This window comes from Apteryx rowi, unplaced genomic scaffold (genome assembly GCF_003343035.1).
Source record: "Apteryx rowi isolate R43461 unplaced genomic scaffold, aptRow1 scaffold_819, whole genome shotgun sequence".
NCBI lineage: Eukaryota > Metazoa > Chordata > Aves > Apterygiformes > Apterygidae > Apteryx > Apteryx rowi.
Window position 1 is genome coordinate 31,552 of NW_020451115.1, and position 16,053 is coordinate 47,604.

Consider the following 16,053-nt stretch of genomic DNA (forward strand, 5'->3'; position numbering starts at 1 on the left):
CTATTAGCCTGCCCTTTGATCCTTACCCATAAGCTCTCGACTCGCTCTTCATCCACCCCTAGGCACAGCTCAATACATTCCAGTTGCTCTCTCACATAAAGAGCAACTCCACCACCTCGCTTTCCTGGCCTGTCTTTCCTAAAAAGCACGTAGCCATCCAAACTTCTGGGTTTTTCTTGCCGCAATATGGAGTATGCTGAGTAGGAGTGAACAGTGCGTACGAACATCACAACTACCTTCTAAATAAGTAAACAAATTGAGCTACTTCCTCAGATGCTGGTACACAGTATTTCAGTCCCACCATTCTGCACCATTATCCTAAACAATTTAGGAACCACTGTACCCACCTTACTTCTTGCACCCATTAGGGAGGTAAAATCCATTGCTCATCTCAGATACACCTATTAAAAGTTTGCTCCCTTTTCAGGCTTTTAGCCCCAACCAAAGCAATTTAGTCTTCAGTGGCAGGGAGGGGGGAGGCAGTGTGCACCCTGTTCAGAGGAGGAGAAGCTATCCTGAATCCCCCTCCATTTCGCAGGGGAATCAGAGCCTGTGCCCAGGAGTCACCCCAGCCTGAGCTACTGATTGCTGGTGCGGGTAAGGGACCTGAGGCAGCTGAACCGATGCAATGGCAGAGGCAGAAAGTGGTGGGCATCCTCTTAGCCACTGCCTGCCTTGGTCAGACCACCTGGAGCCAACTGCAAAGAGACTGAAAGAAAGCAAAGCTGGTTTAAGGTAATTTTGCCAGACTCCCACTGAGAATTTATAGGACATCTCTCGGAATCTAGGCTGCCTTTGCTTTGGAGAACTGCACAGTGGTGATGGAAATGTGCCTTAAAGACCATGTTGCCTTTGTGTGTCCTGCTCATCATCCTGGTTTGATACCAAAAGACACTCAGAGTACTGAATGCAGAGACTTTTGCCGAGTGTCCTTACATTGGGTTTGAATAAACAGTTCATGGAGTCTTTCTGACCGGTACCAGCAAGCCTGGCACTTTTAATACAGTCCAGAAATAGCCTGCCCCAGACAGCTAACAGGGTCCTACAGGGTGCCTGGGCRAGGAGCACATCGGGGCACATTGTACCAACCGCTCAGCAGATGCTCCTTTGGGCATACTCAAGGCCACGACTGCCATGTAGAGCTGCAAGTTTGAGGAGGGCTTGGTGGAGATCTGGTGGGCAAAAATCCCATCTGCCTCAACAAAGGGGGCATTTCTGTTTGTTTGTTTTGAGAGGTAACATCCCAGCACAGGCTATCATGCTACTGAAAGCAAGAGAGACCCTGAATTCTCTCTTTTTGATCCCTTGCTGTAATAAGTCAGTATCAGGGGAATGATCCAAACTCCCCAAAATTTAATGATAAAAAAACTCTTGTAGAAACACGCATGCTACTAAATCCAACAGCCTCTCTCTCCCTCAGCTTCCAAATGTCACTGTTGGACTGAAACAGAGTGACAATTATTTGAAAGATAACCATAAATCATTGGACAACATAAATCTTTATCCAAAATTACCTCTACTCTCCACCAGGACTTGCTCAAGGTTTGGGTTTGTAGCTAATGGTCTGGCTTGATTTCTACCGAAAATATACTTCCTATATTATTTCCAGCCTGGGTGTAGACTCTGAGAGAAGCAATGCTCTTTGTAAATTTAGCAGGCCTAAAAATTCATTCTCATTCTTAGGCTTGTCACTTGCAGCATTTTACCTCTGGCCACTGAAAAACAACAACAAAAATATCACCTCCCAGCAGAACGGCTTGGTGTGGAATATATAAATATATAAAATATTCACTTGTGTGCCTGACTCCGCTTTCCCCTCACTTCCTTTGGTAGCAAAAGGAAAAATGAGGGTGATGATACTTTCAGGTCTCATTCATCACATCAGCCCTTTATAATTATGAGGAACTGAACATCATTTGCTGGTGAGACATTGCCAGATATTGGTGGTGTAAAGACATAGTAGTATTGCACAGTAAATTCTCACTGTGTTTCATTTTTCTAACCCAAACTGCAGGCTGCTAAGATTACTGCGTGCAACAGTGCAGCAGTTTGTATTTACTACCTAGTAATAACACACTATCGACCATGGTCTGAGCTGAATCCTTTCCTCCTTTACACGGGTGGCAGTCCAAAGTAGCCCCTTGGTGCTGCTGGGTTTGCATGAGATTTACACCTTTGTACTCAGGAGCAGAATTTGGCCCTAAATTATGGTGTAATTAAAGACCCGGAGTTTCCCCTTGCTCCAAGTCCTGTAAAATTATTTACACCCGCATGAAAGGGGTTGTAAAATGCCACTGCTCTGATTTGTTAGAGTTTTACACCCAATTTGCTCAGGTGTAAATAACTACCCAGTGGGTGGCATAATATTTGCATCCTCTAACTTAGGGTGTTGCTCGCTGCTGCAGATCAATGTCAGCCTTCAGCTCCCATTATCCTCTACAGAGCAGAAAGGAGATGCCTGGCCTGGAAGAAAGTGATACAAGAGCAAATTGCTAATGAGTGGGAGCTCGTGGAGAGTGATATACAAGGAGCAGCACTGAAATACCTTGCGTATAGTCCACTCTCCAACGCRGTTATTTTTTGCAGCTGAAGTCTCGTTTGCTGATGACGCCGTTAGCAATCTCTCCTCCAAGAAGCACGCCAGAGCCTGATATTAGCTCAATCCCTCAGGACGCAGCTACGATACCCACTTTGGCTGCCCCGCAAGCTCTCACAGGTACGCACACTCACGTGCTCCTTGGCAAAGGGGTGAGCAGGTACCTGGGTATACGGTATATACAGATACATGCTTTCCCGAACAAGCACAGCTCATGGAAGTGGRATGTTTACAAATTGGACTGATGGCCAGGCACACAGAGCGGAGATGTTCTGCAAGACCCTGTGATTTGACTGCGCATGTTAGGATAGGCTCAAGTTTAGTAGACACCTCAGATCCATTTCTCTTGAATTATGGACATCAACATCTCACGAATGCTACCTCACACTCATGCTGCAAAGTGTGTAGTAATGGCCAGACTAAACACTGGTGTGAACATGAAGTATCTGTTAGCCATTCAGGGGAAAAGAAGAGTGGAGGACCCATGGTCAGACTGYAGCCAGGGTTAACAGTATCTAAAATCCAATGACTTATAGCAATAGGAGACCTGACCATTTCAAACTGCATTTAGGGAAGAGTATACCAGAAGTAACATAGGTTGACGGGGTTAAACTGATGTAAMTGAGAAGAAATTCAGCACATAATTCACAAGAAATTTGAATTACCCTGAAATTTCAATACAGAAATGGATTCAATAACATTAAGAACTAAAATAACATATAAACCCCATTATTCCTTAGCTGAGATGCACAGAGGTGAAGTTTTCCATCTGCTCTGGTAGCAAAATGATACCAAACGTAGCGACAATAATAATATATTCTGTTCTTATTTATCCCTCTACATTCAAAGACTGCAAACCGCTTGACAAACATTAACCATGCAGCCCTTCCCAGCGGTGCAGCTCTCCCCATTTCGAGAGGGGAGGACCACGACATGGCCCATCCGAGGGGCTGCAGCAGAAGCCACATCCTGCAAATTCAGCTAAGTTTTGCATGGTGTTATGCCAGAAAAGTTGCACCCTGGCAGCTCGCTATGATTCATGCGTGCTGCTGCTGCTTTTAGCTATTTTATCCTTTTGTTTGTTTGGCACTTTGAAGGTGAAAAGTGCTATGTAATGATAAGTACGATTGCTATTATGCTCCTATTTACCCAGGATATACTGCTTGGGCCCCTTCTGATGTTCAGTAAGAGATGAGGTAGCAGCATGTGCTATGACATTCGTACTAGATTTTCATTATGGTGATGCAAACTGTAAATTATTTCCAACTTTACACAGCTGTCATCATGTCCTCCACTCCGCTTGATGTTTTTTGTCACATATCTGATTTCTGTCAGGATAATGTTATATTGTCTGGGAGATGACAGCTCAAGCACACTCAGCCAGCTATTGTAATACGTCTCACTTTAGCCTGACTTTAGGCTTTGTCTTAGTCACCCTTAGTTACCGCAGTGTTATCTTCACTTCCTCTGAGATGGAGCTAGCCTCAGCCAAGCTTAAAATCAGTTCACAGCAGCAAGATGAGAACACTGATGTGTGTCTTGGTCAAGGAGCATTGTTAGAGAGGAAGCAGGTAGGACCTGACAGCCGAGGGGCTGGAGTGTCCCCCGCGGACCCCATGCGTGGGCACATAGCTGTGGTTTTGGCACTGCATGTGATGTACAGTTTCCCTCTATCTGATGCAGTTTGCAGGGTGCTGGATTGGATGTGGAGGGTCACAAAGGTCCCAAGGACCTTTTCTTTCTGTGGCATTGCACAGCATAGCTCAGTGCATAACTATCACCCTCCAGAAATTGCAGCTACGTCAAGAAGGGAAGCAGCAAGAAACCATGGTCTCCTATATCGTAGCTCAGAGCACTGCTTCKCATAGTGGGGGGCTCAAGGAATCAATCTAAAACCACATAGAAAAAAAAAATCCCAGGCTAGAGTTTACCAGTTTGTTGTAGGGTCACCCCTGCTAGCTGCTGTCCTGTGCTCCCTGGGGATTTGTTTTGGCCATCAGCTGCATGCATGGGGCTAGCCTGCAAGAGAGTATGGCTGGACTGTGCCGTTGCAAATGGTAACAATTCACAAATGAATGAAAAAGCACACGAAATAAATGTCAATGTATAAAGTTAGCATTGGCTGGAGTGCTCTGAGGGCCACTTTGTAATAACTTTGTCGGGCTTTTGTGTCCACAGTCTGCATTTACGTCAACAAACAGGCTAACCTGGGGCCATACCTTGACAGAAAAAAGGTGCAGCAACTCCCAGAGCACTTTGGGCCCGAGAGACCTTCGGTGGTCCTGCAGCAGGCTGTTCAGGCTTGCATCGACTGTGCGCTCCAGCAAAAGGCTGTCTTCTCCCTCATCAAGCAGGGCTATGGAGGCGAGATGGTGTCAGGTAAAGCATTTTTGTGAAGGGTTTGTGACCAATCGGAAAGCACTAGAAATCTTAACCTGATCACTAATCCTGGCTGCTCTATCCATCCTGTTCACATGAGCAGGGTGGCAACCAGCTTTGAACATTACTTACACCTCGTAAAATGAACTGCTGAAGGCATTGCACTGGTGTCAGGTGAGAGCTGAGACTATACTGGTAAAGAGCAGTGGTGATTCAAGGTGGGAACATGGCTGGCTCCAGAGTCCTGCACTAGTTATTGCTCTTGGAAACAATGCTCAGGTCAGCGCTGTGGTCCAGGTTTTTAATGCCGCTGTACATGTTGCTCTAAAGGAAAACTCGCAGAGCTCAGCTGCTCATATGCCCCCCACCTGCAGTTCATGAGCCAGATCTGCTCTCAGCTGTAGGAATTGCAAAAGACCTACAGCAATTCCCCATGCAGCAGGACTACACAAATACATCAGAGAGATTTTGACTTGGTCCCTGGGGCGGCAGGGGTGGAGGTCTGAGTGATCTGGAGCTGCAGCTCTCAAGCTTTTCTCCGGCCCGCTCTCTTTCTGTGCTAGTTTGCTTCCCCCCATCCTGTCCCTCAAACATGTAGGACATCCTAAACCTCAGGCATGAACCAAGATCCAGCTGTCCAGCCACTCCTGTTTGTGTCAGCCAGCGCCCTCTGTTCCTGCCAGACAAAGCTGTACCTCTCCAGCTCCAACAAAGCTGAGCCCAGCTTGCTTACCAGCCTTCTCTCCAACTTCTTGCTCAAAGTAAGCACCGCATTTTTTACAATGCTGCCAAGAAGATCTTGGGCAGGAGGGGAGGGAAAGATGGGAAACAGAAGTAGGAGAGACAAAGGACAGAGGGAATTTCCCAGGAGTTTCTCACCCTCCTGGAGGAACAGTCCTCACTGTGTCAAGAGGAGTGTCCCATGTCTCCCATGTCCTGTGCTGAGATCCCCTGACCTGGCTCTCAGAGTGAATGCAAACATTTTTTTTTTCTTTTAATCACGGCAAAAGCTTTGCTTCACAACACTGTTTTAGCATGGGGGGGATGCAGCGGAAATGAAATTATGATGGGAAAATGGGCATGATGCTCTCCAATGAGCTGCTGCGGATGAATCAGGCACGAACACGAAGCCAAGCACTGCAAGTTCAATCAGTTTTGCAGGGACCACATCAGCTTTGCTGTGCCATTGGGACCCCCTTGGGTGGGAGCTCAAGCTCTGGCCTGCTGTGCAGCATATAAATGATGCTTCCTCCTTTCCCTTTATTTCCCTTTTGTCCTCTCTAATCCCAGGTGAGCATTCCCTAGGAAACATCAGAAATATTCTAAGAATAATCCAAATTTGTTCACAGGAATATGTGACTGATGCAGTCTAGCACAAGGCTTAATTTTTGCCTCTCTCTGTGTTGCATATATGATTTGCATTATCAGCAGGAGAACCATGTTGTGCACTGGGACTGCCAGACCCCGTTGTCTCAATTCCTCTGAGCTGGCTTTGCCTCAAGTACCAGGATTAAAATCATCTGATCTGCATTGCTCCAAACTCCACATGTCTTCTAATCAGCCAGGAAGTCTCTAAATATTTAGAAGGGATGAACGACCTTCTGGTCACAGTGTGGCTCTGAGATTACAGCTCCCTGCTAGCTCAGCAGCAGCACATACAGATTTTGTTATGGGCTTTCCAGTCACAGCACCTCTTTCCATGGCTCAGCTCGCAAAGCTCCCAGCTAGGTCTCATCGCTGCCAGTGTCAGGCTGGCTGGATGTGGAGCATAATCCCTTATGGCAACTCAGGGCAGCAGGAAATCTCTGAAGCTATCCCAAAAATAGGGATTTATATACACACACACACACACACACACACACACACACACACACTTACATACACATATATATAATCCTATATATATTATATTATCCTATATATAATATATAAAAACACATATATAATATAATACACACACACACACACATATATATAGTGTGTGTGTGTGTGTGTGTGTGTGTGTATAATCATATATATATATATTCATATATATATATATATATATATGATAATAGCCTAAGGTTGCAATTTAGACTCATTATTACTGGAGGATGTAGGACAGGAAAAAATCTGGATGATGGAGTTCAGGCAGCCATGTCATGTAGTCCTCTCTGCAAACTGTCTGACAGCTGAGGACGAGGATGTGTCCTGTCAAGATTGCCCCCTCTGATGGCTGAGACCTATGCCCTTTTTGATTCATGGCTAAATGTAGTCACTGCCTGCTTTGTCCAGGAATTTTAATTTCCCTGCTCGAACCCTTGTTTTTACCCTTAGATGTATTGATAGAGTCCAGTCCCTCATTTTGTTAGGCTGCAATAGACGATTTCTCTCAGGCTCTCTCTGCATTGTGAAGATCACTGCTGTGTTAGTGACAGTCCTGGGTGCAAGTGTCTTCCCACGACACCACATAGCAGAGACGCTGGCTCAGGTCCTGAGAGCTGAAGTGTAAGATCTTGTAAGGAAAATTTGGTGTTCCCTGAACACTTCTGTGAGCTGCCTGTGCACCTGTTTAAGTGTGAATTCACCTTTCTTGAGCATGAATTACCAGAATGGTACCCACTGTTCTATAACTGATTTCACCAGGACTGAGTATCCTGGAAGTGACACTCCCTTATCTCTCCTGGAGATGCCTTGTCTGATGCCTCCTAGAAATACATTTGCCTTCTTCATCACCGTGCCATCCTGATGCCTCATGGGTGTCTTCTGTGTGTGTCTTTCTCCCCCTATCAGTTCCTGTGGAGGCCTCCCCCCCCTCCAGTAATTATTCATAGCTTTGTGCTTTGTACTATTGTATTTCAACCCATTTTTATTATTCCGGTGACCAAGATCATCCAGTCCTTTCTGTGCAATATCATGATCCTCTTCTCCATTGATAATGCCTTCCAGTTTAGCATCAACAACATCCTTTTGCATCCTCCTGGCTGTGGGGCCAGCAGGGATTTCCACTGCTAGCTCCTCTCTAGCACTATGGCCTTCCTGCTGGCAGAACCTGTTCTCCTCTCTTGACCCACCTTTCATATGTAATCATTTCCAGTTTAACAAAAGATTTCTCATGCTTTACTGAATTCCAGATAGGAATTGCAACTACAGCTACCACCCTTTCCTTGCCTATAAATGCAATTATCTCAGCAAATAAAGATCCCCGATTAGTCTGGCAGACTTCTCTTAGGTAAAACCTTGGTGTCTTTTATTCCATTCACAGTCATGTCTTTCATTCTTGTCTCCCAATTTTCTTTTGACACCTTGGGCACTGTTGAAGTCAGCCTAATCACCTGTCATTGGCAGAACATTTTCTTTCCCCTTCCTTAGACTAGGGTATTGTAATTGCTTTCTTCCCATCATACAGCACAGTTTTCAGCTGAGTGCACATATTAGAAATCCTTGCACTGCTGGTCGTGTCAATCTGCATCTTTCAGCATTTCCAGGGGAAGGTGATCTGGGTCACACAAACTCAGCTCCTCAAGTTCTTTCAGCTTGTTTCTACTTCAGGTGGGGTAATTATGTAAAATATTTTAAGACATGCAAACAAATACTTGTGTTAAAACTTTTTCCCTACTCTCAGAAGACACCCATCCTGTTCTTCCTCCTGCCATGCACTCCTGGTATTGAATTGTTCTTGCTTGCTTTCCAGTTTCAGCTTCTTTTGAGGGGAAGCAGCATCTCCTGAACCTGCTGGTAGTGAACAGCATTGGGTATGTCCTGCGCTTCCTGAAGAAGCTCTGTTGCAGCCTCTTGTGTGACAATCTCTTCAGCAACCAGCCTTTCCAGCAGTACGACACTGTACCAGAAAGCCCAGAGATGTATGAAAACAGACGGATGGAGGCAGGTAGGCAGTTTGATTAACTTGTGCTCAAGATTTAACACAGCTGAAAAATGATATCTTCTGTTGGTCCTATACCGTATATCCTAGAGAACTACAGGTCCCCATGGGATCTTTTTAGAAGGTGACAACAGGCTGATTTGTATTTTTCCTAGTGGCTACAGAGGAAGGTTTCAACTGAGATCCACTGTGTTGAGGAGCCCCAGAAGTACAGTGATAATTTGTTTGATGATTTTATATGTCTTTGTTTATTTTATTTCTTTTCCTAAGTAAACAAGGCTTGTGTGATCATGTTGTCGATCTTCCTATCAGTACTCCCCATAACTTTGGGCCTACTCAACCGTACATGACCCAGTGCAGAAGTCTCAAAGAGATTGCGTTCCCGCAAGTTTCAGGCAGGCAGATCGGCAGAGGGGGAATCGTTGTCTCCATCCAACTCAACCCCTATATTAAACACTAGAGAATCTTCATAGACTACCAAGCTTCCTCTGCCCACAGACTTAGTGCAGAGCAGTCTTGGGGATGTGCCACCACCAGCCGGGTGTTTCCCCTGTCTGCTCGCCCTCCTCCCCGCTCCCYGGGGAGGCTGTTCATTGCATTGATTTGCTGCCTCATCTCCGATGGGAGGTGGTAAGGCTGGGTGAGTGAGGCCTTCTGCTGCGCACGCATGCGCTGGTGAGCACAACCCAGCCCACACTCTAGGGGCTACCTCAGCGTGAACAGGGAATGATCATCACAGCTGGTGGGCTCTGGCCTGGCACTGCCCCAGCGCTTGGTTGGTGGTGTGCTCCTGCTCATGCACATCACTTGTTGGAGAAATGGGGTGCAAAGCAGCACAGTCCACCTTCGCCAGAGGGAAGTCTCACCAGCGAGAAACCTGCCTAAAGCAGAGCCGCTTTGGCAGCCCAGGGTGTACCTGAGCATCCTCAGCCACCACCCCCCCAAGAGGCACCTGCGCCGATCAGCCCTCAAGCTCCCATTTCAGACACACGCCCGGGTTTCCTTTGTGAGGAAAGGGGCACCCCATGCTCAAGCGCCCAGTGCTGGGCCACGTCTGCAGTGGCAGTGCCATGCAGAGGCACTGCTCTGATGGAAGGCATGAAAATTTAGGAAGGCCTGCCTGAAAGCTGCGTCTGTAAGCAGCATCCCACAGAAAGATGCAAAATCAAGGCCCTGAACCTCCACCTCACCTGCAGTCTTTCCCCTGGCTTAAATTATTTTGCCTTCTCTTCTGTTAACAGGAATGCTAGTGTTCGGGAGCACACTCTCTCTCTGATGCTTGCATACAACTCCGATACTGTTTAATGGCAGTTACTTGCTGGCAGCTGAGAAAAAGATGTTTGTGTGTCCACAGTTGTGATCTGCAAATCACTTGTTTGCCAGGAGGAACCTAAGTGTGTGCTTTACACACCAAAGCTGTGAGTGGGTTGTGCATACAGCGCAAAAATAGCCTTCTTGGGAAGAGCAATCCAGCTGCCACTCTTCTCTGTGAATGTACATTGTAGGGGAGAAAAGGAAGAAAATTGAAAAGCAGTATTGTTCTCCTCCAGACTAGGAGATCTGCAACAAACTGGATGTTTATGAGAGGCCCAGGGATTTCTGCAGCACTGCGTGACTGCAGCCCAGGAGGCATTTGTATTTGCATGGCCAGGCTGGGTGTGAAGGAAGGCAACTCTCCTACTAGAGTTATTTCTATGCTTGGGTTATAACCCGAGCATCTCCTTCCCTATGCAATTTAACTGAAAACGTTCACACTGACTTTGCCCCAGCCATCAAGGAAATACTGTCTGTGCCCCAGACCAGGCAGGAGATGTAGATGTGGGGAAGGACCCTCCTCACTGGACTCTCCTGCTGCTGCTGCGGGGGCAATTACCAGCCCTCCTCAGGGCAGCATGGGCTTGGGCAGGCCTTCGCACGGCTAGTGCTGGCCTGGGCTCCCTTTCTTCTGCTGGGAGCGGGATGGGAGAAGAGGTAGCAGCTCTTTGGATCTGTGAAACAGCTGCAGGCAGTGGCCAAACACGGGGTTAACACTAGCCCTCCCAGGCTCCAGCTCGCTACCACTACCTTTAAGCACAGTTTCTCTGCAAGAGATTGAGCCTAATCCCTGGGGGTAGGAGCAGTGGTCTGAGACACACTGGCCTGCTCTGGAGAGAGGAATAGTGGTAAGGCAGCACAACCTGCAGTGATTCGGCAGGAGTGCAGAGAAAATGGGTTGCCTGCTGCACTAGGGATGCAGGCAGGGGAAATGCCTGGTCCTGCAACGAGCAAAGCACTGGTGAGGAGGATATTGCCAAAAATAATAGCAAGCCCACACATGATTTAGAAAGCGATCTCTCACACAAGTGCTGAGCAACAGTTCCTGAACCAAACTCTTATTAGTGTAAACTCCCCAGCCTTGCCACCATGGAGGGGTGAGGATTTGGCTGGTCGCAAGGGCACCTCCCAGGGGAGCATCGGTCGTGCTGGCAGCTCAGCTGCACTCCCTGCCCCGGCCAGGCAGTGGGGAATCCCAGCTCTGCTGCTTGTGTCAGCTGGCCGGCGATGAACAGTGCTGTTCCCAAAGCAGCTCCAGCGGCTCTTGCAGCTTGCTGAGCCGGTGGCCCCAAGAAGTGACTCTCCTCTCACCAAAGGTTAATAGAAATACAGCAGGATGGGACCGAGGTCTAGACAACCTGTGCTTGCAGCTAAGCCCCAAGGCAGTCATAGGCTGGCTCTGCCGCACCCACTTCATGCAAATGTCACAGCACTTTTGCTACCACTGGTGACTTCCCTGGTTTCCCTTTGATTTTTCAAGTGCTTTTAATGTTCGTGCAAGAGCCAAGAGGCAAAGCTGCAAAGTGAAGTTCCCTTCCAAATTCAGAGTGTTTTGGCAAGGTGAGATTTCCTCCTCATGCTGGACCTCTTCCCTTCCTCTCCTGGCCTAAAGGCATGTCCTCAAGGTGGAGAGAGTCTCAGGCGCAGTCTGCTTAGGCTGCCCCAGAGGTACTTGCAGTGGTGGGCTTTGCGGTGGAGATACTTGTGTCCTCTGCTCTCACACAGCCCACCGAAGAGACAGGTGGCAATGGGTTATGGGGATTTCACCCTCACAAACACATGAAGCCCAAAACTGAGCTTGCTGTTTCAGCTGGCACATTGTCCTCATCAGCTGGCAAAGAGAGAAGGAGCTGCCTCTGGAGGAAAGACCAGAGGTGCTCTGCGTTGCTCTCTGCAGATGCCTGACTGTGGGCCAGGGGAGACTGGCTGGCTGCTTAACCAGCTACCTAGGTGTCTGCCTCTATGTGGTTTGGACACATCCGTGTGTGAGGTGACAGGCACTTGTGTCTACTCTGCTATCCTCATCTTTCATCTGTGGTTGCATTAGCCCTGGCACTTACCGTGCAACACAGGAGGCTGACAGAGCATAGTGCTATTATACAGCAACCTGTTGCTATTAGTTTGAAATGGATAATATCAGCTCCACATAACATTTCCAGGTCTTTAGGACTGAACAGCTCACAAAATCCACACTTACCTCCACCATCATATTCATATAGGAGACATAAGGAACAGCTAGTGAGCCTGCATACTTTAATCCTGCTCCAGAAGCCACTGGTTATAAATTATTGTTTTGTTTTGCACTTATCTTTTCTTAGACAATTTTGACTTTTTTTTTTCCTTTTGAAAAAGCTTTCTGACATGTCCAAGTTTCTGGACTGCGGAGTGTCAAATTCTGCCATCATGCACACTTCACACAGCTTATACCAGACTGGGTGCTAGTCTCGTTTGGTGTTTTAACAGGAGCAGGATAGGGAGCTTAAGCCAGTAAGGGGGCAGTCTGGTTACAAGGTGTAGAACATTTTGCACTGTGCCCTAGGATGTAGGTTGGAGGGTTGGGGGGTTGGTTTTGGGACAGTCAGTTAGTATATAATTTGGGCAATCTGCAAGATTGCTGCCCAGCCCCAGAGCAGGCACAAAGGCAGTTAAGGAGGGATTAGCTCCACCATGTAAAGCCCTTGACACAGGGAATTTTGGAGAGAGGAAAACCTACCTCTCCTCCAGGGAGCTCGTGCCCAGCTCAGGAGCTGTCTGTCCATGGCTGTGCTGCACATGGACTGGCCTACCACCCTTCACGTGGTGCTCACCAGGAGCCAGCCCAATAAATTATGTTCCTATTCATAATGACATTCAATAGCTCCATTGACACCAGTGGAATAACTCCACTTTAAGGTGCCAGGGCTTGAACCACTGAGTTTATCGTCAATGCTGTGCTGCCTAAGTCCCCTTGCCATTTCCACGGGAGCCAGTGTTTCTCTGCAGCAAAGTCTCGCAGGCAGAAACAGGCCCTCTCCCCATCAGCATGTGGCCAGCACAGCAGGCAGTTTCCCTGTAGCCAGAGTAGTAAGAAAGACCCTGGGAGCTCTTCACACAGATGGGTTTGGGAGACCCTCTGTGTCTGGGTAGGTCTCGTGGACAGTGCAGTGCCATAATGAAACACCACGGGAAAGCATGGAAAGCCACCACATTGTTCTTTGTTGCTGTTTTCCAGCTTGTAATGGAAATGTTCTTTCTTTCAAAATCATGTGCCTTTCAGACCCTGTGTACCAATGAATTTAATACATGTATTGACTTCAGAGCAGTTACTCTTGATTTACATTGGCAGAAGTGAAAGGAGAAGCCGGCATCAGGTCCAATCATATTAATCCACTTATACCATTCAGGAAGCACCTTTTAACCTTGCCCTGAAGCACATGCCCCTAAGCCATTACTCACCTATGCTCACAGTAAGCTGCCAAATGCTAATCGCTACATAAAGGCCAGGTGGGATTTGTTGATATATGCATATATCACTTAGAGTGATGTTTTACATGTCTAAGAACGATGCACTCACCAGGCTGTATGCAGCACTAGCCTCTGCAGTTATTTTTGTTGGCGGCATGTTGCCCTCCTTGCACCTGAGCCTCCTGTGCTCTGTGTGCCCTGCTAACGTGTTGCAATCCAGCAACCCTATATGTGGTGCAAACATCCTTCTCTAACCCACTCCTAAAGGCAGGGGCTTCACTGACTTGGCAGGTCTGGGGACATATCCCACATCTCCTTCTCCCAGACAGCTTGTCAGCTGTGAGGGGATTTTTTGGCTTGTGAGAGCAATGGTGGGGAGCAGCTGTGGGACAACTCCCAGGACTTTGTCCTTGGAGATGCCTGGTTTCATGTCTGACTCTCAGTTATACCTGAAATGTCACCTGGCACTTGGATTCAAAGCACCTCCAGCCCTGCACCCCAAACTTTTGTGTGTGAGTGGCAGTGAAGTTGGAGTTAAAATGATGGCAAGATTTGGATTAACTCTACAGTTACTGCTGTAAAGGTGCTACATGGATAGGAAGCCAACAGGGCAGGGATCCTGTTAAGTGCCCCCATCTGCACCCTCTGCATTCAGCTTTTGTTAGTCCTTCCATGCTGAGCCAACGGAGGCTTGGGTGCATGCATGGAAAAGACACATTTCTGGAGCACGCACATACTCTTGACGTGCACCTATGCAATGTTAGACTGTTATTTTTTTGGAGGGAGCTGTTTGCTATAAAACTTCCTCTTGCCATCCTGATAGCGGGCACAGAAACTGAAGCAATGTTTCTCACAAAATCTAGGGTTCTGTTCCATGTGGGAAGCATAGAACTTGACAAGCATCTTCTGCTTTTTCCTGTCAGTCAATCCTTTCCTTGGTCTTTCTGTCCTGATCGTTGAATTTTGGTTCCATTGTGTTGTTAGACAATTGCTGTTCTCCACACAGAGAGCGTGGCTGCATTTAAGTGGTAGCTGCAGCAATCCTTTGTTTTGTCCAAAGACTCATGTGGCCACCATCTATTCTTGTCCTGACCAGTGGGGAAGACAGGATGGTCTGTGAAGAAGGAGCCCTCCAGCCTTGCTCCTCTCCCCAAGGTCAGGTCAAATGTGTATATTGGAGGGAACTATTGTATACTTAGATACTATATGGTGTTCCCTACCTCTGTCTGCAGCAGAAAGCACCTCTTCTGCTAGTGGCTAGAGGTAGGGCCCCCATACAGAGCAGAAGCATAGCAGGAGGTGGAGGCACTCTATGCTACATCAGTGCTTCAATATATACAGGAGGGTGAGTTCCTTATGTATATAAGCACTTGAAAAGCTTGTATGAGAAGTGCCATAGCAATGCACTCTCAGAGTGTGACTAGTAGGCAAGACACCAGGCTGGGAGTCAGGAGCTGGATTTTGTCAGAGACTTTCCCACTGACTGCATGAGCAAGTCACCCTTCCCTGCTGTGCCTTTCTTTCAGCATCTGTCCAATGAGGGCAATGGTTCTTGCCACCAAGTGCAAAGCCCTTCTAAAACTGTGCTAGGAAAAAGAATAACATGATAGAAAATTACATATTATTAGGATCAATATTTTCTGCTCAAAGTACCTAATAAACAGTGGCTCAGAAATTTCAAGCCCTAGGAGGGCAAGAAAAATGTTGTGTTTCCCCTTCCTAGTGCTGTGACTTGTTTAATCTTGTCTTGTTGCATGCTATGAGGAACAGTGCTCCTGGCTTCACAGCACACTCAGAATAAATGGCTTTTATGGCTATCAATAGCTTGAGCTCTCTTCAGCGTTTAATTACCTGCAAAGGCCATTTATTGCCTCATATATTCCCCTACCATGAACATTATCCCTTAAACAATAAATAAAATATTAAGGTCACACTTAAAGAGGGAGCAGAGGAACTGTACAAGCCATTCAGCCACAGCCAAGTCTAATATAAAATGTTTGTCTCGTCTTTGGGGCACTTGAATTGACTGTAGAGCTTGCAGTGGGACAGAGGAAGGGTGGGATGGCTGCAGGCATTTCTCCCTTCCTTCCTTCCTTGCATCACCTCTTTCCAGACCCAACCCCGGCAGGTTCAGGGAAGGGGTGTCCCACCCCGAGGACACCCCGCTCAGAGGTCCCATCAGCAGCAGAGATGCAGCTCCATTCCCAGGACTGGTTCCCTGAGATGAAGTATCAAAGGTGGTAACTCTGCAACAGAGCAGAAGGAGATGGAAATCCAGCTGGAGCTGCATGTTACCCGGTCGTTCAGAAATCCCAGGGAGGGACACGAACTGCTTAGGATGATATGCGAGGTAGAAAGTCAAAGCAAGAGGGCGAATTAAAAGAGGGAGTCAGGCAATGCTCCTTGCAGTGAGATCTGTTAAGCTGTGAGGTGGTTTCCCAAAGGTGGTAGTAGAGGG

General features: G+C 47.3%; 1 protein-coding gene across 2 annotated transcripts in view; it reads left to right on the forward strand.

Moving 5' to 3' along the window:
* Nucleotides 1–16,053, forward strand: part of SCML4 (Scm polycomb group protein like 4) — a 55,890-nt gene that overhangs the window by 10,167 nt on the left and 29,670 nt on the right. For both annotated transcript variants that reach the window (XR_003257441.1, XM_026089483.1), the window contains exons 2-4: nt 2,587–2,716; nt 4,775–4,975; nt 8,649–8,843. Coding sequence is in view for 1 of the 2 variants with exons in the window: in XM_026089483.1 (XP_025945268.1) it covers nt 2,587–2,716; nt 4,775–4,975; nt 8,649–8,843 (526 nt within the window). In the remaining variant the exon portion in view is untranslated. The remainder of the gene's footprint in view (nt 1–2,586; nt 2,717–4,774; nt 4,976–8,648; nt 8,844–16,053) is intronic.